A 22,597-nucleotide genomic window follows, 5' to 3' on the forward strand; every position below is an offset into this window, starting at 1 on the left:
ACCGATACCAAATTATATTCATGCAGATTGTATTAGGTTACCAAATTCTACGCTCACGTTTATTTTCAAACTTTCAGACAAATTTTGCATTTACTCTATTTTTATACATACATATTTTACTTTATTAAAACTAATATTTTTCTCTTTCATTTTAAAATTAATTATTAATATTATATATTTACCATAAATTTCACAAAAATATGAAATCTGACCTTCGCGAAATGAGGTCCGACCCAACTCTACAAAACTAAACAAACTACAACTTTAAGTTATTCGATATCCATAATAACTATCACTATCACCCCTCACATCCATGATTCATCAAATCTTCCTTACCAAACTTTGTCCCAAGAATCCAAAATGCAATTCCTGTAATAATTACCAGATGTATATCTCGTTTTGTATCATAAATTATTAGATTCATGTTGTACAAATATGATCTGCTTACTGATAGATCGTATAATAAGGCATATAAGTCGTACTGAAAACCGCCAATTTCAGAGTCATGATAATTAAGGGCTGGAATTGGTAGATCTTTTGTTTTGGTAACAATTGCTTATTAATAAATCAGGATTTGTAGTCAATTGAATTTTTATATATGGTACATCTTATTTTCATAAATTTACGTTATTATTGTCTAATTTATATAGAGTATAGGTTTTGGCATATTATTGACAACTAAAATAAGTTTACTTAATTCATCTCGAATATAATAGTATCCTGTATAGTCTAGCAAATCATACTGAAAATATTTATTTGCTTAATAGTAAATATACATTTAAAATATGACTTGTAAGAATACTAAAATGTATATAAGTGTTAAGTTCCTAGTAATTGGCTTGTTAACCTAGCTGCTAACATTTAAATGCCATATATGTGTTCATAATAATTTTTATAATTATTATATTTCTTACTGAACCTTATTTCTGTGCTATTTCATTATTATAAATAATAAGATACTAATTCTAAAAATAACTTACGCATTTCTGTTGTTAATATAATACCTATTTTTCCATTTCAGTATATGACAGGAACCTGCTCTGCTTCAGCTAATAACTGTGCTAATTCAAATTATTGTCCTCTGCAACCCCAAACCGATACCCCATGTATCTCTTGCTCGGATAACTAGCATTTTGAGACATCATGTAAATGCACCATGAGTAAAAATCAAATACTCAATTGTGCATCTTGCGATGGTGAAAAATGTGCATCATGTATTAATTCTTTTTCTTAAGCGGCGAGTCATGTAAGTTCTGCAAGGAAACTTGTTTAAAATGTATTAGCAAGGACATATGTCAAAGATGCGTGTCTGGTATGTATGATGCATTAATAATGTGTACAACATGTAATAAAAATATTCCAATCGATAGCAAATGTCAGTGCGGAACTAACTTAATTGCGAATTGTGCTTAATGCGACTTTGATGATTGTATAAAATGCAGTAATAACTACAAATTGGTAAATGGTGTTTGTTTGCCAGATCAATGTTAAACTGACTCATAGTGCTCCAATTTATAATTTTGTGACATTAGTACTACATAAATCAACGTTTGCAAATAATGCTCCAAAATCTGTAAAACATGTTCAAATATTGAAACATCATGTACATCTTGCAATATTGACTAATTTTTATATAATAATGCATGCAGTCCTTGTAATACAGCTGCGATTGTTGGTTTCCAATGCTATTGTTAAAATATGGTGATTGAAAACTGTTCTAAATGCGGAGCAGTAGGTTGGTAGTCTTGCTTAATGCCTCGTAGATTAATAGATGGAGAGTGTATCAACGGTTTAATATCACCAGAAGACTGCTAAATAGTTGTATCTACTAATATTATTATATATATCGTAGTAGGAGTAATATCAGCATCAATTTTGGTTATTGGAATAGTAATTATAACCTTAGTTATGAAAAGACGTAAATTAAGGTCACTTTTGGAAATGAACATTGATGCATTAGGAAAGAAAAATAATTCAAGTACATTGTTGTTTTGAACATTAAGCTATGTGCGCATAATTGATTTAATAAAACTAAAGAGAAATAAATATGAAATGTGAATATAAGGTTTTGGATAAAAATGATTTAAGTATAATCAAACAGGCCAAGGTAATAACTTAAATATTTATAATTACGTTATTTTGTAATAATACTTAGATAATAATAGTTATTAGTTTATGCAAAATCTAAGTCTTCTTATTTTATAGCTAATAACAGTTACTAAGAAAGTGAAATATTTTTTATTATATAACTTAAGTTACAAATAAATGATTAAACATCAATAAATAAGATTAGCTTCCTAAGGCAAGCACTCTACAGAATTAAATATATTTAATTATTATTTACTAAATCGTGGAAATTAGATTTAGTATATATTTTTATTCTTATGTAAAACTATTATCATGGCTAACTAATAATTTCTAAATATATTATTCAAATCTAACTTAGTGAAATAATTATTGTATCATAATCAATTTACCAGCATGAATCTTATTAACCGTAAATTTTACATAGCAGAATCTGCAATTGATGTATTTTATTAGCAGGAATGTGATAATATTTTATTATCATTATTACTAACTATAAGATATCTCTTTCTTAAATTTAATATTTTTAATCGATTAAACAGTGAAGTAAAATGACAATAGTTTTATAATTCTGACGCTAGTAGTGTACATTTAAGAATTATGGAAATTATACAATTTATATATTATATCCGACTATATTATATTTTCTATATAAATTGTGATTATATTTATTACTAAAATTATATCTTAATAGTTATATAAAAGATAAAACAATATGTTGAATTTACTCCGGATTTTAACAAATTATGATTAAATTATATGTAAACCTATAAATATATAAAATGATATAAATTTATTATTTTAAACTTTAGTTTAATAAATATATTCCAAGAATAACATATATAAAATAAAAACACTACTGATTAACAATATCAGAACATAATTTAAAAATAAGATGATATGACGAGTATGGATCATTGGTGATACTACAAAAATGATTTTAAACGCAAAGTTTAATAAAGATGTAACTAGTAATATAATTCTATTAATTACATTCGAGTAATGCGGTATAACAGTATCGTTAGCTTTATGTTAAAGGTTAAAACTGTAAAAATATTTCTCAAAAAAACTAAATAATTTATCCACACTTTTACTATAGATTATCCAGATACTGTACCTAGCATTAAATTTAAGTAAAAATATGATACTCTACTAATAATTAACATGATACCATTGAAAAAAAATAACAAATTTAGTAGTAATTCACCATTACACATCTCATAAACAATCCATTATTAGTTTCGGCAAGATATCATAATAGTATCATTAGCATTCGCGAACAATAAAATCATGGCACATTGTCAAAGCTCAAATTGGCTGTTCTACACCCTATTTAATTATAATTTACTGCTCCATCTTTGTTTCGCACCTATTTTAACGCTATATCCCTATATTACTATTTTAATGTATTCTCAAAAACAGATTTTTTTACTAATCATCAGTTTTCCAATACCATTTAATCAATTTACCCATCATCTCAAAATTAATTTCAGCATTTCAGTCTAAACCATCTATCTAGTATTGGCGCATATCTGTGCTATTTCACTCCCAACATACTACACGCATTATTCATCTTTCCTGATAACCCTTATTTCCACTATTATTTCTCGCTCCCTCCCTACCTACCTCCCTACCTCCCTCATTACCGCACAATCTGCCCCTTCACGCATCCCTTACAATTTTTGACGCCAATATTAATTACGACATATTTGCAACCTATACTATAATCCAATCCTCCAAATACCATTTTCCTTCCATTTCCTTCCATTTCCACGCGAAAATACCGCAAATTTGAAACTTGAAATTTACCAAAACGCCCGAAAACGCAAATCAAGCCACCCACACTCCTCTAATTCCGCCCAAATCACACCCTGCCCCGAATTGCACTTTCGTCGAAATGCTCATTCCTCGCCCTCTAGCACTCCAAACTTTCGCTATCCATCCGAATTGTCGCGCGCAGTCGGCAAAATTCCGCATTTATATTTGTGGTTCATGGGAATATTTCCACTCCGCAAAACTCGATTTTCGCCACTTTGATTTTTTGGTTTTGGTAGAATTAAATAGAGGCTCCCAGCGAGGTACTCAACGCGCAAATTGCAGTCCGCTATGGCACTTTTTCGTAGCGATATGGGAAGTTAGAATTTCGTAGTTGATGTTTCGGGCGCAATGCGTGGGGTAGAGTGAAAGATTTAGGAGGTGATATAATAGGTAGTGATGGGACGTTATATTGCGTTTTTGGGTGTTGGGGGTAAACCTGTATATTTGGGGTGTTACGGATTCTCAGGGTAGGTAAAGGTATTTGGGAGTGTATTGTGGTATTTTACTAATGTGAGTATGAGATATAAGGGTAGATAAAGTATTAAGAGGAAAGCTGTTGAATGATTTTCTGGGTTAGTCTGGTCTGGGAATGGTGATGTAAGCCTTTCTAGCTGATCTGATATAATGATCTGCTTAAGTTGTAATAGATGCAATTAAACCGTTGAGAGTGCTATTTTGGTGATATAAATATCATGCGAATATTGAATTTGTTGTACAGTATATATAAACTTGCAAATTCTAAAATTGGAGTTTGTAGAAGTTATGAATGTTTGGTAGCTAGACTAGTAACTGATATTGGCATTGGCTAGAATTGAGGAGACTGTTGTATTTTTATTATTGGTGTAATTATTTGTATTCTGAATGAAATAATATACTTTAGGTCCTATAAATACCTTAAACTAAGAGATAAGAAATTAGCTTTTATGAGGTTAGGTGTTGTATGCTGAGGTGCTGGGGTTTCTACTTTATACATAGTATATTTGATAAATATTTGATTGTACATCAAATAAAATAGTTATATCGCATACTATTTATTATTATCTATTTACTATATAATTATTTTACATTTAACTTTATGATTTTGTGTTTCATTATCAGTATTTCATTAGAATATGCATTTTTTAGATATAACATCATTATCATAATATTATCATGATAAAATTAACTAGCATATTAACAAATAGTGAAACTAACACCATAAAATAGCTAATACCTAGTAATAAATTTTCTTGCATAGATAAATTATAGATTGGATATTTTGTTCAGTGGTTTATTAAAGATAACGATACTGTACTGATAACTGAACAGGTATAAACTTATTATCCGCATTGAAGGCTAGCATTTATCATAGAATAATAATATTCGTATAAAGTTTACTTCTGAGTCTACTTTTTGATAAAATAGTAACTTGAATATCATAACATGCAAAAGTAAGATGAGTAATTCCTATAGCAAGATGCGATAAAAAATACACAAAGAAAGTCATTATATAAAATGCATTTTATTAAAATTTGAGTATATAATAAGTCTTTATTGGTGATGTTTAGTTACAATTAATTATTACTATTATTTTCTAATAGTCATTGATAGAACCTGAATTATCACTATTTTAAGTTTAATAAGTTTATTGTAATAATATTATACTGTAGTTGATAAGTTAATGGCCTAAAGTTACGTATTCTGTTTCAATAGAAACTAAGTATGTACTTTATGCATAATTATAATAGTCTGATACTATTTATTTTGCATTATTATGATTATTTTGAGAGTTAAATTTGTAAGTTATATCAAAAATACAGTTTACAAGTAATTATTATCATATCCTTCTTGTACTACATTACTTATATCTATTTTATCGACGGTGCGTTGTAACGTCTTTAGCTTTCATAATTTTTTAATATAAATATAATTGTGTACTAATAATCATTCGCTATTATTCATATAAACTTATTATTCGTTAACAAATATAAATATATAATAAGTCAATTTTCTTAACCTTTTGCAGACAATATTATACCTGTTTAGGAACTGTTACCCTGTTTTTATCTTAAAATAATATTTTTTGATCTATAGCTAGTATATTAGCCTTTATTTTTATATTCCGATCTCTTTTTATTTTTCCAACTCAATTTCGGATATTTTCAGCTGCTTTTATATTCGTTTCTATATATCTTCTGTATAATCCTACCCAAACATATCCTTCATATAATCTCCTAATTTAAGAATAATAAGATCCCCTACGGCTTCTCAATTTTCAATCATTGAATTATTAACCCAATCAAGTCTTTTATCGGTGATTAACTATGAAGAATCACCTAGCTCTTTAAACTAATTTAAAGGTAGATATTATCTTCACTAGTTAAGAACTCATATATTAGCTTACTAAACAATTGCATTATCGATAGGTTCTGATAAATGACTTAAGTAAAGAGAAATATTTGTGAATAAAAGGCATCTAGGGCAGTTTTTAAAAATTTGTATTTTTATCAAATCCGGCAAATACAGGATCTATTGCATCTAGAAGTTTATATTTAACCCGTGGAGAAATTAAATTAGTGAATATAGAAATTAGCAGTTTTTAAATTCCATTAGCTTAGATAATTTATAATTCAAATTAATCCCTCTATACTAGAGGAAATAATATTTCAACATAATAAAAGCAGAATTGCCAATAATTTGCATACTATATGAATGAATCATCAAATCTATTATCTGAGGAATCCACAAAATAATGTATATTTTTACTAATAAATGATGCAATGTCTAATGAAGTATATTGAATATACATCACCGTTATAGCTTTCGGAAAACATATCCAGCAGATAACTGAATCACGATATTTGACCGAATGATTCTCAGTTCCAAATTTCCGAATCACCCCATTCCAACTATTCCTAACATATGTTTTCTATAGCGATATAAAATATGCACTTTCCACATTTCTGTTGATTTTGTAATTTCCCCTAAATCATTCCATTTATAAAGATTCGCTACCGTTTTTCCGAATGCGTATAAGCACCTTTGTTGTACTAGCATTTGGTGAAGTGTAAAAATGCATTTAGTCTTCAAGTTTACGTGAGCGTAGGAAGCGCTGTTTGCTCTGAAATGTTAGAGCTGCAAAACTATCAAAAGTATATTTTTCCTCGTTTTAAGTAAGTTATTTTATATACGTTGAGTCTAATAAACGCACGGAAGCGGAATGCTAGACCAAATAGAAGGCTCCATCTATGTGTTTGAAGCAGGATTTCGAAATTGCTTCTATGGACTCAACAAAACTTAAAATTTGCCGGGCTAGTAGTCTAGTGATATTTCGTATTCGTAAGTCACTTATATTACATTACATATGTAAATAACTAGTTATTACATATTTTCACTTTCTTTGGACGTACCAATCCGTAGTTTGTATTTTAGAGTACAAAAAATCGTGATATTTTGCTAATACAGTGGAAATACATAAACATTCCCTTCCGATTTTTGAAAGAATGAACAATTCATATGTTTGCAAAATATGACATGTACGACCTCTGCGACATAAAAAATTACAAAATAATGGTGGATCACTCAATTGCTATCAATTGCAGTATATCTTGATTTTCTTCATGTCTGATGCCTGTCGCCACAACTTTTATATCACTAAACAGGTTTGATAGATAGCAATAGCGACCTTATCCTCTTATCACAAGCTAATTGTTTCCAATATAGGTTCTCTACTCGTCAGTGTACAATTATCCGTATACCTCCACCTAGCATTAATATAATTTATCTGGTCTATCATTTATCTATTTAAACAATTTCTCAATAGTATCAAACTGCTCCTTAAACGACTAACCAAACAAGAATTCGTTATCTAGATTAACTTTTTAGCTCTAAATAAAATTTATTACTAGATATGCATACTCTCTTTCATAGCTACTCATTTATGTTAATATTTACTTATTTGCATCAACAATGTATCCAATGTACTAGTTCTTATTCGCCAAATGAATAACGCCATTCTCAATTTTGTAGATAACACTTTAATAGTTTTAAATTTCTGAAAGTAACTTTCTGTAACTAGTTATAATTGATATTTCCTAATTAATATATAGCACACTAAGGGTGTGCTTATAATAATCCTGCTCAATTTATGGATATATCTTATCATCTACAAACTCAGCTTAATACTCGACGTCGATCTCCAGCAGTCTCATGTTTATTTAATTGGACGCGTATAGCGTTTTTATGGTAGTACTTAAATATGTTTTATCTTCACTAAGTGTTATTATGCTCATTGAATCTGTGTTTTGCCTCTACTGGACAATAACAGTTAAAGCAGAATCATAACTTTACGTATACACCGATACTAACTCCAGTTCCAGAAATTCAAGCAAATGTAACAACTTTATTCTCTTAGCGTATATAATTAGAATCTTCGTATTCTTCTGTTTTATAAATTTAACCATCTGCGACATTTCGTGCAGCTGGGAATTAACCTTAGAGAGGTTATGAACAAGCGCAAGGTCCAGGATTACTTTGCTCAGTTATTCAATTTAATAGTAACATTCAAAATTCAATCTAACTTTGCAGCTGGGTGAATTACATAGTTTCACAAAGTCGTGCAGTGGGACTTCGTCAGGCATCAGCATCATCCTAATGTTTCGTAAAGCCGCTATTACTGTGTCTTTATCATTTTCTTTTGTTATCCTCAAGATATAGTGCTAACGGCCATGCCTTATGATTTTGAATAATCTGAGGTCTCTATGCAATTTTTTTAAAATTTTGATTAAACTTGTAACATAAATACTATATTTAATAAATATATGATCATATCTAATTATCGCTAATACTTTTTTGCTCTGTCATGTAAGTGTTCCTCTCCTCCGTCTGCTGCTGCGTAACAAACTCATCCGCTAGTTTTCACATCCTAACCAGTGTAATTGCTTCGTGCTGATCCTGACCTATCTGGACGACATTCCTGAGTCCAAACGGTGCTGCCCTCTTCTCAAGCACTTCCTAGTTGTGGTAGCCGCACTGTACCGGCAGAGCCTGGCAGCCGTGCAGCCGCTCCAGTCCGAGGTCCCCGTACCCGTGGAAGGTGAGCACGAAATTGAATGGCATTTCGACTGCTTCTAATATCAGTGGTAGGTCCACACTCTTACTGAAGCAGATAGCGACGATCAATCTGTCATCTATCATTTTCTACTCCCTCAGGATATCAAAAGCTTCTGCAGCTGATCCAATCGAGTCTTCAAGCACCTAGTTCCAGACAGAATACTGGCTTAACCTGTGCACCCCGTTGTTGAAATTGTGGAGAGCAAAGTCAAAGGTGGGCATCAGGGCCATCATCTCGTGCTTTCCTGGTATTCTACTTATTAACATCATCAATTCCTCAGCATTCCTAGTAGCAATACTACCTTAGCGTAGATACTAGCAACCGATATCCCTGCTCTCCCCCTGCTGGATAATCAGTTGGATATTCTGGATAGCAGTCTCCGGTTGCTGTGTCACAATCATCATGAACAAGATGGCGTTCAGGTAGTTTATCAGTACGCTCCGCTTGAATAGCATGGACATGCTGCTGAACTCGCGCTAGGCCTCCATCGATGTAAGCTGGACCTTGGAGTACGTTTCTATGAACTAGCACATCAGACTATAGCTCAGAACCACGACCACCTCTTTGTTAAGGGTGGCTGAAGCAGTATACCTCAAATTGTAACTGCCGTCACTTGCGTGTAGATCAACATCTTATCTATGTATGTTAATTTTAAATTCATTCCATCTATTTTTATTACAACGTGTGCTAATGTCAATGTAATCTACTATTTAGGTAAGACTGCTGAACTAGTAAACTATACTCTTATTGCCGTTCACCTAAATAGCATGCTTCTCAACTGCATTAAAATTACAAGCTTGCAATTGGTACTATGTAGTCACATACCATATATAAGGGCAGATATAAGGGCATATTAGCTGCATCCCGGCAGACTTCTCACCCATCATAGAATTTAGCAGTTCTACTAGAATAGAATTCTTGTCTAAATATGTTTTTAAGGTTTTTGGGATACCATCCAGTATTGCACCCATATCATCACGGTTAGCCAACATGCTGCGCTTGTCGTACTGGGCACTATGCACCAGCGACGGGTGTGGTTGGACGTAACCAAGAATGCTGGCGGCACAATTGTAGATAAAGTATTGTCCAGAACCTTAACAACTGAACTTATCTAGTGAAGACTCATTTATTAAGTTTATATCTGTCCCAACTATTATAACTTAAAATGTAGCGGCACGACGAGTCTAAAACAGTTTTGCATGAGTGATGTTTAATCGATTTTCTAACATTTTATTGTTAGTAGTTAGTAATCGCATTTAATCCACATACTGCATGGGGAGAGCTGCTTAGCCTAAATAGCAAATTATTTATTCATTTATAGAATATTACCAAAATCTTGTAGCAACTTCACACTCACCTCTATAATTATTGCCATAATTCTTATCTTTATATATACATATATCACTTAAACCAATAAACTAAAATGTCTTCCAGAACAGCGTCTCCACCGCCCTCGGGTCGAACAAAGAAAGTATGAACCTGAAAAAGTACACGTCGAACTCTTCGTGATAATTTTTCTAGTCTAAGTAATTTTTCGGTAGTCCTAAGTAAAATTTGTTTTTAAACTTTTCCCTGTTTTTTACATTCAGAATTTGCGGTGAGTAGACTATAAGCTCATCAAGGATGTCGTATTCCTCAATCTGAAGCTGCAGGTACTCTGTCGCTATAAAAACGTACTCCACATCGGTCAGTATTGCTTCGAGCAGGCTGAAGTATATTGTAAGAAAGCGCTGGTTCGCATATATCTGCTTGTATATTTCTGTTTATTTATCGTATTTCTGTTTTCTTAACGTTCGTATATTTTTTATAATATTCTACAATTCCTGGTAGCAATCTAGGGTCAAACTCCTATGCTCTTCTGATGCACTGATTTCGTCGAGTTCTGTTTTAATTGCTGAAAGCAAGTCCGTATGCAGAAGCTGCTAAAGCACTCGACAAGCGAAAGTATGTTTTGTATACTTTTTAGCTTTATACTCATCGGAATACTATTCAAATTGGTCATTTTGTAGAATATTTACTATAGCACAATACTGTTGTCTTCCAATGTTAACCAGCCTCTGTCGGTAATCGCTGAAGATCATCTAGCACAGCACTGTGCATTTTACATAATTTTACTTCTGCGATTCTAGACACTCGTCAACTAGCATCAACGGGCGTTTCTTACCCTAGTGTTTATAATTATATTCCAGCACTTAAGCATCCGTTATGCCGCTGGTATCAACATCACCCTCGTAGATAAAAAATGAGTATTGTTTTAACAAGTCGAACTGTTGCTTTATCGAGCTATTAAATTTCAAATGCTTAATAACCCTGATCCCAGATACCCCATTAATTCTGCTTTAGTCTTTATACATATTTTTGATAAAAATATTCATCTTCCTGTAAAGGTACTATAAATGGTCCAAACTATCCAGCTGAAAGGTACGGAAGTCGCATATATCATTTAGTATCGTTTCTTTGAAATTATTCAAATCCTGCAGCTCGAAAGTATTTTGGTATAATGTCTCCAGTTACGAGTGGAATGACCCAGTTTTGTAGTAATATAGCGGCTGGTCCTCAGAGCCTTCTTTGTTAACCAACATTGGAGAATTTCCCATCAGGAGGTGGAAAAAATACTGCGTGTACAAGGCTACACTTTTCCCAGACTTGGAACTCTGGTTTATGACAGCGTTCGTAAGATTCTTATTTATTTCATTTTTAACCAACGAGAATAATGCAAAATATTCTGCCTTGAAGAGGTAGGACACGTGGCAGAGCTGCTGGAACATGAACAGGCAAATACCTGTACCAAGAAAATGTGTGGGGAGCTGGAACAGGTTGATAAGGTCAAACTTATCCAGCTATGGTTTTTCTTATTCTGTGAATGACTCTCCATTGTAAATCTTATTCGATACCTCAAATATCTTTCTAAGCAAAACCAATTTATAGCTATACACATTTGTTGCGCTTTTATTCTTCTTTAATTCTGTAAACTAAGTATCATACAACCTGAATGCCGACTAGCCAAAAATCAATGGTAGAATTAGAGGATACTTACCTTCTGATTGGTATTTAATAGCTGCTAGCTATAATAATACCTGATTTTCATGAAAATTTAAATCATCTATAAATTCAGGTTAGAGAAGCTATTCCGTGTCAAAACTACTGTAAAAAGAAAAGTACTGCAAATGGTAGTCTTTAATGCTATTTGCAAATTTATCAAAATCAGGGTTTCGTGTGGAGTTTGTCGAAAGCACTCTAAGCCCCATCTGTGCTGCAACAAGACCAATATTGTCCCAAAATTATGGATCTTGCGATTTAATAACTGCTTCAACCTGTGATATCTAAAACAGCACATTCTGAGCAATTTTCCCCAGCTTCTTGTAGAGCAGGACGACCTAGACCGCGCACAGCTGCTCCTTGGTAGTAATAGTTGATCGGAGTATGTACCTGCAACTCATGTCCAACTGCCTGGACTATCTGATCTCGCTGCCTTCTATGGTAAAGGTGAGCAGCTCCTAGGTATTTCTTTCGACTTTGACTTTTCCATCACGAATCGCGTATTGGTGCACTGCGAAGTCTACTGATAGTGGATTTGTCATTTAGAGTGAAACCTGTGTAATTAAATATGTTAGGTAGTAAGTAATTGTAATTTCAGCTATATATCATATGAAGTGTAGTATTGTATATAATAGTTAATATAGTATTAAATAATAATTACAGACAAAGTCACTATTTGTGTGGTTTCTGTGAGCGAGATGGGCATGCTAAGTATCATCCAGTTAAAACTAAAATATATTATGTTTACTAATTCGGTATATCCTTCATGATGTACTTATATGTCTCTCCTGCAACTAAATGCACAGGTTATCTATCCTGTTCTCTTGCACTCAGAAATATTTCGCTCTTCCAACTACGCCAGTAACACCAAATTCACCATTTTCGGTCACTACTATTACGAGCGTAACATAATTTTCCTATTAACCCTCTATATTACAAACCTGTACTCCAGCTTTCAGGCCTCAACCCAGTGCATGAAAACCTGCATATTGCACGAAACTGGATATCCTAGCATGAATATGTGATATTGCCCTCCCAGTATGATGACTTTCTATTTTTAATAAAGTATTAACAATTGTACCAATATCCAACCAGAACATAATATCACTTACCCCTAGTTCTGCTGTGATGCCTTTATAATGTCAAGATTAGTTTTACCTCCATTTTCCCTACATCCATACTTATGGAACACCTTCAATACTTCGTCCCACGTACCAACACTATATAAAACCATGTCCCAGCCCGCTGGTATGCTTTACAGTATAATAATATTTAGTAAATGGTAATAATGGTAAGTCCATTAAACACAGATTTATGGTATCAGAAATACTCATCACTCCTTTACCTTCATATTTTAGCAACTACAAAGACTTTCTGTAGTGCTAACCTGGCATACTTAATACTGCATTTGCACTGTGATTACTTAATTGGTGATAAGTATTCCGATAATAGCAAAGTATCAACACGGTGCAATGATAATTAATATCTGAGTACTAGTACAAGAAGTTAAGAATTCAATTTATCGAGCAACTGAATACCTACTAGTTATCAGGTATTATATATATAATTTATGGGACCTCCTACTCATGGATAGATTATTTGTATTCTAGCGGCATCGCCATGATTGTTCAATGCCTAATGATCAAATTATTCTAACATGCACTCATGGAATAGAATCGCAAGAAGCACGTATATGTGTCCAGTGGTTACCATGTTGTTTGATCCATGCAAAAATAACCATTCCAGTCCTTCAAATTGTTATATGTAAATAATATTAGTTAAACCAGCTTATAAATTTTTGGTCAAGAGGTTGACACAGTATATTCATGTTTATCTTTAAAATGTTGTATTTCATTATATAATATATTATACCGCAAATATAATCAAAGCTAAGATCGTAACGCTTTTGCAGGCTCTTAGCTTATCACCAGGGTCTTTTGCTAATTCATGACTTAGCGTATTTAGTATAAAATTGTGATATAGCACTACTAGCTACTCAGTCACTGAGGTAGCTCAACTTCTAATATTTTTATTTTAGGAATATCTTGAGGCGCCTCCAAATATTTTGACTTGCTCAAAGTAGACAGTCGCCAAGATGCAGCACTAAAATCTATGCTGATAAATTCTTCAGGCGTTCGCTAGAACAGCTTACGAGGAAAACCGAAATATTTTAACTCTTCCTAGAGTTTAATATATCACTGCAGATTTAGTACTTACATGATATACCTATGTACTTATCTACATATGTAAATTTCTTAAACCAGGCAACTACCAGTAAATCCTTACTCTAAATCGTTCCTACCTCAGCTCTACGCCGCAATTACCTTTTATTGTCAAATGCTAAAATTACCACAAGGCCCACAAACCTCCCAAAGATAACCAGCACCGAAGCCGCAATGCCAGAAACACGACCCACACCAAGCTAATTACATCCACCTTAATAAACCCGTATAACCTTACTATAGCCCTCCTAGCGCAACCTGCACCTCCCATTCGCATCCCTCCCCACATACGGCAAACACGATCCGAAACTTCAGCAGACCCTCCTGCAGGCCTTAGTGGAAAGCGCGGTTTTCTATATTGAACATGGAGCATAAATTTCACCTCGAACTGCGATTTTCGCTGCATTCGCAAAGCCCTATGGCAGTTCCAGCAGGCCGCTGTTCAAAAATGCGTCAAAACGGAAATCGTGAAATCGATTTTAGCTATCGCGCTATTCTGCTAGAAGGGCCTAGCTTTGCAGTGAAATGTGCGGTATGGGTAGGCACGGCTTCTGCTTCTACGCTGGAAAGAACGTGGTTTGCGCGAACTTCTGGCGTTGCGATAAGCTGCAGCATTAGTGTAGAAATAGCAAAGGCAGTTTTCTGAGTTTCGGTGTATCATGTATTTAGCAAGTTAACGACTCCTGCGGGTCAGATTGGGATGGAAATATTTACTGCTTCGAGTGTGGTAATTTGCAGCAGTCGTTTAAGTGCTAGCAGGGCTCAGTTCAGTTCAAGTTTGGGGGTGCTTGCAAGCAGCACGCGAGCAATTTCGCCGATTCATGCGCGCTTGAGGGTGTGAATAAAGTATGCGCAGACGGAAATTGCAGGAAGTTTGACAAGCTAAAAAATATGTGCGTGGAGTGCGATAGCACGTTGGTGAACATTAAGGGAAATTGTGGTGTTCTGACGGTTCCATAGAATGGGCAGCCGCGGGCCGGTGCATTGCGTCAGTATAGCGTTTCTGGTGCGATTAGTGCGATGAAGGATGGAGTGGAAATGTGTGCGATTAGTGCGCGAAAGGCTACATGCCGTGCAAATGCACGAGTGGGCTATTTGCGCTCTGCTGCTGCAAAGTCGGGCTAGGGCTGAACGGCGTGTGCTATAGCAATGAGGCTGGCTGTGCAATTTGCGTTTCTTGCAGCTCTAGGCACCAACTTAGTAATTAAGAATGCGTTAAAATTGGTCTGACCAAGCAGTAGGTACTTAGTTTTTTTGTTCCTGCTTCACTAGTATTACTAGTTTTACTTGCTTTAATGTTAATTGTATTTTTAATTGGGAAGGAAAAGCGAAAATGTTTATAGATTTTTGTAAAAAAGCTGGTTAAGCGCCTCGGAATTCACCTTATATTCGTCATACTATCATAAATTTTAGCTGTCATAGTAGCTATATAGGATGTCTACATAGATGATTTTTCATGCAAACAGCGGTTAGCATATTCTCGATGCTGCCATTTGCCTTGCTATTCTTGTTTTTAGCGCCTCCAGTATACAAGAGGTACTTTTTTAACATGGTGTCTCATTTTTATTTGTTTATTCTGGCAGCCGCTATCTAGGTATTGTTTAATGCTGTTTAGTACCTAGCTGTAACAGATATTGTCTAAGACTTTGGAGAACAGATCTATAAACTAGCAGGTCCCCAAATAACGCTATTATTGTGCATATTTCTCGCAAGATTCAGATTCAAACCCCAACAGAAGCTAGCCCTGTTCATAGGCTTAGGGCTTCCGCTAGCAACATAAATATATTATACGATCTAGGATTCTATGGCAGCTGGGTACTTTACTGGATCCTCGGCAGGAAATGCTATCATAGGCCAAGCTATGGTTCTTCTAGCTATAATATTAAGCGGTACGTAATTTTATGTATTTGATTTGATTCTCGGACGATATGGCGAGGTGGGCGCTATTTACAGAATTTCGCTTTCGTCTTTCTGCATTAATCCAGTCGTTGGATTGTTATACCCTGGTGAAATATTAAATGCGATTCTTTAGTATGACATATTTTTCTCCAGCTTGCTCACCTAAATGTTATTTAACGTGGTCAATATTATAGTAATGATGCGAATATCGGCAGTTGAGTTTTCGATAAACCTAATCTCATCAGCAATTTGGGCACAGTTTATAGCAGCGGTAGGGGATTATTATTATTCGTAAAATAATAACTACCTCAGTACACCCATTCATGTTATTCTCCAAACTTTTGCTTTAGTTATTGTTTTTGTTAGTTTAACCTACTTTAATATCAGAAGCTCTTACTGGTATCATAGAAAGAATGTGAGGTAAGCAAAAGAGCTAGAAACTGAGGTCAGTGGAGTTATGCCCTTCATTAAAACCGCAATACTGAAGAAAAAGGATCGATCATAGACGGAATCTGACTAATTTAATGATAACGTGGAAAGCTCCACATCCTAGATGAGACGAAACATAATGAATCTCGATGGAAATTTGCCAAGAAAAGGTACAGGGAAACCATTTCTTATCAGCAAAAACAACGTATTAGATAGCAATGAACTTTTTGGAACAAAATAATATAAATCTCAACAAAATTCACAGAAATTGTTTACTGGTATAGATTCCAAGCTTTAGCTGGCTTCCTTTGAGATACGATCGCCAAATCCTGTGGAGTGACAAATTCGTATCGTAAATCTCTTATCCACATAAATGCATTTTTAATATAAAGTGTATATTATATAATGTTAGTATTAATTTAATTGAATAATATATTAATGATATTAAATTCATTTTGTTAATTTCCCTTCTTACTTGTAGTTATGATTTATGATATTAAATAATTAGTTTTATATAATATTATACTTTATTTGCTATTCATCGTATAAATTATTTAATAGAGTTGAATTCATATCTTCTAACTTATAATTATGACATCATTATTTTATTACAAATAGAAGTTATTAATTTTTGCTGTGAACAATCTTTGATATTGTATGAAAAGTGTTAAGAAAATATTAAAAAATATATAATATGTTAATATATTTTTTACATAATTTTAAATAAAATTGCCTACTATTATAACTATTTGCAGATAACTGAAATCTTTAAATTACTGAGTACCTTTCAAAAGATTTTCTATTTTTTACATTAAGTTATCTTTATATGTGATATTGTTGTAATTAATTATTGTCTTATACATTACATTTTATAATTAAATGTATTTATTAATATAATAATTAAGTGACTAGTTTTTAGTTTTTGGACCAATTTTAATATTTAAGTTAAACATACTTTATAAAATTAAGAAAAACAGCGAAATAATGTTTTGCTGATTAACTAATATAATATTTATCATAATCTTTAAAATGGCCGAACATAATAATAACAATAAGCAAGTTAACAATGCAGAAACCAAGTGTACAAGACATACCGACTGCTCACACGCAAATAAAGGTTATTGCGATAAAAATAGCAAAACGTGTAAACCATGCTAAGCAAACTGCATTGCATGCTAATCCGCAGATTTGTGCAATTCCTGTGAGCCTACTACTCACGTAACCACAATAGCAGGCGAATGCACTCCAAAATGTGTGTCTCTCAAAAATAACGAATTTTGCGACAATGGAACCGCTAAATCATGTACAAAAGATGCTACTTCACCTTGCCACTGTACGGATAATCTAAACTGTGGTACTTGTGAGGACAGCATTATGCCAAAATGCGCTACATGTTTAACAGGAATGAAATTGGATGAGAACTCGCGTTGTGCGGATTGTATGGACGGGTATATAAAAATTACAGCAAGATGCTGGCTAGTTGGAACAGACCCAAATATCCCAGTTAATCCCATGGATCCAGTGGACCCCGAAGTCCCTACTAGCAACAAGCTAGGTGGTGGGGCAATTACCGGGATTGTGGTCGGGGCGGTTGTCGTCGTGGGCGCCGTTGCTGGCGGTCTTGCTTATTATTTTATCAAGAGGGGTAAAAAGTGATATATATTATATATGAATTTATAATATTTTTTGAATTTCCAATGTAAGAATTCAATTTGAATAATAATATAAAATACTATTTAACGTATATAATAATAGATCTAAGTAAAACCTACAAAAATAAAAATAAAATTACCTAATTATAACGCAAAATGAATAAAAGCTTCAATTTCGATAATTTTATTCAGTTGCTACACATTGACTGTTCTTCGCCACAATATCACTCACACCAAAACTATTCCAATGTAATTCAGTAATTATGCTCACTTTAATCTCTCATTTACGGACTACTTGCCCTTATTTTAAGTGCCTACCCCTACGTTACCTCACCTGAAACCAATCCCTCGATATTTTTCTTATTCTTTTTAACCTTTTTTACAACAAAAATTCCAACTCCAATGCTCAGCATGATAATAACCAAAACAGCCACTACAATCCCCACTGTTTTTCCAACACTTTTGTTGCTACACCCAGAAAGCTCCTAATTCTCGCTACAGACCTTGCAGACCCCATTAACCGCCATCGCTCCGTTAACGCAAACACTGCACTAATTCGAGTCATACTCCTTGCAGTTATCTACCATCTTCCCTTAAAAAGCACACGCCTCTCCAAGTTTTAACTTTGAGCAGCTGATGCATTTCCCGTCCTGTAAAAACATTCCATCGGCGCACATCTAGCAGGCATCACCTACGCATTTTATGCAATTTTTGATAGTTTTGGACCCGCACTAGCAGGATACATCCATTGGCTGACCAGTTTTGCAGGTTTCACATTTAGTTTAGAACAAAAACTTGCCCGACTCGCACGCTGTGCAAGCTTTAGCATCTGAGCGGCATGTAGAGCAGGTTTTATCACATTTTCTACAAAACCTAGTAGCATCAGGATCCGATGTCGGACAAAACTCGTTAGGCTTGCACTCTGCATCATCACGGCAGGGGTCTTTCTTACAGTCTCCATTAATTGACGAGTAACCCTTTATGCAGGTCCTGCATGTGTTATTGTCGCACTGCGCACAGTTGGTTTTTTTCGTGTTGCCGCACTGGCAACTTGAGCCAATTGGCATTGATTTGGAGCAGTATTGGCAGGTATTTTATGCTGTAATAAAATATGAATTTTCGCACACCAAACACGAGCCCCTCATGTTGGCCTAAAGACAGTTTTGAGACAACTGTGAACAATTGTTTTGAGCATTGATGTAAAAACCAGAAGCGCACTTTAAGCATCTACCTGTAGGATGGGCCAAAAGACAGTTTTCAGATAATTTTGCGCAACCATGTTTTTCCGTTAAATAGTTCCCTGAAAAGCACTTAGTGCATTTGTTCGATTATTCGGTACACGTTTCACATGATTTATCACATTTGGTACACTAATTAAAAATGTTAGTATGGGACTGACAGTATTCCCCACTGATGCATTAAGTATCTATCGTACACTCGTTGTAAAGACATTATCCTTTGACTGTGGCTTAATCGTGGATGCAGCGAAAACAGCCAGTTGTAGAACATCTGCTACAATTAGCAATTAATTTGCCTGCACAATGGCATTCGCTACGGCTTGGCATATCATTATTGCAAGGCTTACATGTACCGTCCTCTGCAGTATAATAACCTTCGTTACAGAGAGAACAATAGTCAGCACGGATACATTTCTGACAATTATCCATGCATCCGTAACATTATCCCGATCTATATTTATTATCATCACAATATTAACCCTCTAAACAATCGTTCTACTTGGTGCAAGTAGGTTTACATGCCTAATTCACTAGAATGTAATTTTTAGCACAGGTCTAACAATCATTATTATAACACTATGCGCACCCTTCTTGCATTGTATAACGACATACACATCGGGAACCTCTTGGCATATCCTTCGAGCAGCTGAGGCATTTATTGTCAGCTGATAAATAGTAACCAGAAGGGCACTAAACACATTCTGTAGCAGAAATGCAACTCTCGCATGGCGAAATGCATTTTTTACAAGAGCCATTTTCAAGGTAATATCCTCCATCACACAAAGTACATTCAGTGGGTGAATCACAGTAGTAACAATTGTCGCTACACTTTTCACATTTATCACCATTAATATAATAGTTTTATATGCAATCTTCACACTTATCCCCGTTACATTCCTTGCAGGAAGGTTGAAGAGTGTTATTGCATTTACACTTTGCATTACTAGGCATAGAGAAGTTGCATTCCAAACAGTCTTAGTATCTCCATCCAACATCTACTGGACAGTAATATCCATTGGAGCACTCATTCTTGCCGGACCAGCATGTACCGCTCATTTTGTGATAGGTAAAATTAGATTTAATTGAAAGTTATAGGATAATATGAATGTTAGAAAATTTTAATTATATTAATATCGGATGAAATCCTGTATTAAATATGATTAAAAACTGAGTACATCGCCTCAGAATGCTAGTTTTTTAATAGTTTTTTAATAATGAAGTGTGTAGATGCAATAGAATAATAATTATATTGGTTATTTATGTTTGGCTGATTAATAATCTTATTAAATGACAGTTAAGTAGTTATTTATTATAGTGTATTAATTCGTATATAGAAACTGATCCTCTCTAAAATTCATAATAATAAATATAAATGAATAGTAAAAACTAAATTAGTTATATACAATGATTAGTCTTAGCTAAATATAATATATTAAAAAAAATTAATATACCTATATGTTATAAGCTCTTAATATATGAGTTATTTATAATTCTATTTATAGCAGCACATATTAAAACTTTATATTTGGTTATTAAATACATCCATATAAATCTATTTTAATATTACTAATAATATCCTATTTGTAACTTATTATTTGATTTAATTTTATACCCATTTTATAACTATTAACAACTAATCCATTCAAATAATATTATAATAATAAATATGATAAATAAATCTGAATCTGCTAACTTTTATAATTCATACTATGTTTTCTTGTATTAATAGCAGTTTGCTAATATTAATTGTGAATAAATTAATATAGATGATTTTAATAATACATTACAATAATGTTATCAACGAAAATAATGTAGTGTGACTTACTAAATAATAACCAATATCTAGAGAATATTAAAGATGATTATAATTTTATATATTAATTATTATATAATAAATATAATCTAATTTAAATAGTAACGAGATTACTAAATTAAAAAATATTAATATGAATCTATTAACACATTGCATCTGACTAACTATTAATTAAACATAATAAAAATATCATGAACTAGTTTATTTTTTTGGCATTAATAATTTCTTTATTATGTATATCACCCTTTTATTAAATATATTGAACCTTGCTACCTCTTAGTGACGTTAATATGCATTATGCACGTTTATAATAATCATTTTTTATAATAATAAAATACTCATATTTATTGAAATTTATCTCTTAATAATTATATGGCTACAGCTTATTTCGCATGGAAATAGAAAAAGAGACAATATCATCAGACTTTAATTATCCAAACACTTATATTTTCTGTTAATATTCTCGAAAAATATTCCATATAGAATCCCTTGTTGCAATTGATTGAAAGTACAATATTAAACTAACAATTACCAAATATCTGATATGCTACGGATAAATTACTCTATATAGTACTTAAGCTACCATAGTTGTAGATAATAAACTTCCATAAATCTATAACCATTGTATCGTGATTCTATTAAAGCTTTCAGTATTATAATGCTCGCATAGTATTTATAATAAATATGAAAAAATAATATGCATCGTATTTAAACAATGTAAGATATCTTCAAATCTAGTCATCCTCTTGATTATGATATATTAGTACAAACTTTTGCAGTATTCACGGTAAGTATCTAGTTTAGTAAACTAGTGTCGTATTTATTTAAGTATATAAATAGGGACAGAAATGAGTTCCATCCCAAGATATCAATATACCGATACCAAATTATATTCATGCAGATTGTATTAGGTTACCAAATTCTACGCTCACGTTTATTTTCAAACTTTCAGACAAATTTTGCATTTACTCTATTTTTATACATACATATTTTACTTTATTAAAACTAATATTTTTCTCTTTCATTTTAAAATTAATTATTAATATTATATATTTAACCATAAATTTCACAAAAATATGAAATCTGACCTTCGCGAAATGAGGTCCGACCCAACTCTACAAAACTAAACAAACTACAACTTTAAGTTATTCGATATCCATAATAACTATCACTATCACCCCTCACATCCATGATTCATCAAATCTTCCTTACCAAACTTTGTCCCAAGAATCCAAAATACAATTCATGGGATAATTACCAGATGTATATCACATTTTGTATCATAAATTATTAGATTCATGTTGTACAAA

At 33.0% G+C, this 22,597-nt stretch overlaps 6 protein-coding genes and 1 pseudogene across 6 annotated transcripts; 4 read left to right on the forward strand and 3 right to left on the reverse strand. All coding sequences in view use genetic code 6, as the record gives it.

Annotated features, from left to right (window-relative positions):
- Positions 1–1,203: 1,203 nt before the first annotated feature.
- SS50377_27733 (Cysteine-rich membrane protein 2) lies at positions 1,204–1,995 on the forward strand (the record flags this gene model as incomplete). The annotated part of the gene is made up of 1 exon (XM_067911517.1): positions 1,204–1,995. One exon carries the CDS (start codon positions 1,204–1,206, stop codon positions 1,993–1,995), a length of 792 nt encoding a protein of 263 aa, XP_067760539.1.
- A 5,465-nt stretch (positions 1,996–7,460) lies between these two features.
- Positions 7,461–8,531, reverse strand: SS50377_27734 (uncharacterized protein; the record flags this gene model as incomplete). The annotated part of the gene is made up of 1 exon (XM_067911518.1): positions 7,461–8,531. One exon carries the CDS (start codon positions 8,529–8,531, stop codon positions 7,461–7,463), a length of 1,071 nt encoding a protein of 356 aa, XP_067760540.1.
- A 268-nt stretch (positions 8,532–8,799) lies between these two features.
- On the reverse strand, positions 8,800–12,576 carry SS50377_27735 (uncharacterized protein; the record flags this gene model as incomplete). The annotated part of the gene is made up of 1 exon (XM_067911519.1): positions 8,800–12,576. The coding sequence occupies one exon, from the start codon at positions 12,574–12,576 to the stop codon at positions 8,800–8,802; it is 3,777 nt and encodes a 1,258-aa protein (XP_067760541.1).
- A 1,686-nt stretch (positions 12,577–14,262) lies between these two features.
- SS50377_27736 (uncharacterized protein) lies at positions 14,263–14,727 on the forward strand (the record flags this gene model as incomplete). The annotated part of the gene is made up of 1 exon (XM_067911520.1): positions 14,263–14,727. One exon carries the CDS (start codon positions 14,263–14,265, stop codon positions 14,725–14,727), a length of 465 nt encoding a protein of 154 aa, XP_067760542.1.
- A 73-nt stretch (positions 14,728–14,800) lies between these two features.
- On the forward strand, positions 14,801–16,924 carry SS50377_27737 (Transmembrane domain-containing protein; annotated as a pseudogene).
- A 689-nt stretch (positions 16,925–17,613) lies between these two features.
- Positions 17,614–18,240, forward strand: SS50377_27738 (Cysteine-rich membrane protein 1; the record flags this gene model as incomplete). The annotated part of the gene is made up of 1 exon (XM_067911521.1): positions 17,614–18,240. One exon carries the CDS (start codon positions 17,614–17,616, stop codon positions 18,238–18,240), a length of 627 nt encoding a protein of 208 aa, XP_067760543.1.
- A 250-nt stretch (positions 18,241–18,490) lies between these two features.
- On the reverse strand, positions 18,491–20,530 carry SS50377_27739 (Cysteine-rich membrane protein 1; the record flags this gene model as incomplete). The annotated part of the gene is made up of 1 exon (XM_067911522.1): positions 18,491–20,530. One exon carries the CDS (start codon positions 20,528–20,530, stop codon positions 18,491–18,493), a length of 2,040 nt encoding a protein of 679 aa, XP_067760544.1.
- Positions 20,531–22,597: the final 2,067 nt, after the last annotated feature.

Source organism: Spironucleus salmonicida, chromosome 8, assembly GCF_000497125.1.
Source record: "Spironucleus salmonicida strain ATCC 50377 chromosome 8, whole genome shotgun sequence".
In the NCBI taxonomy this organism is placed as follows: Eukaryota; Fornicata; order Diplomonadida; family Hexamitidae; genus Spironucleus; species Spironucleus salmonicida.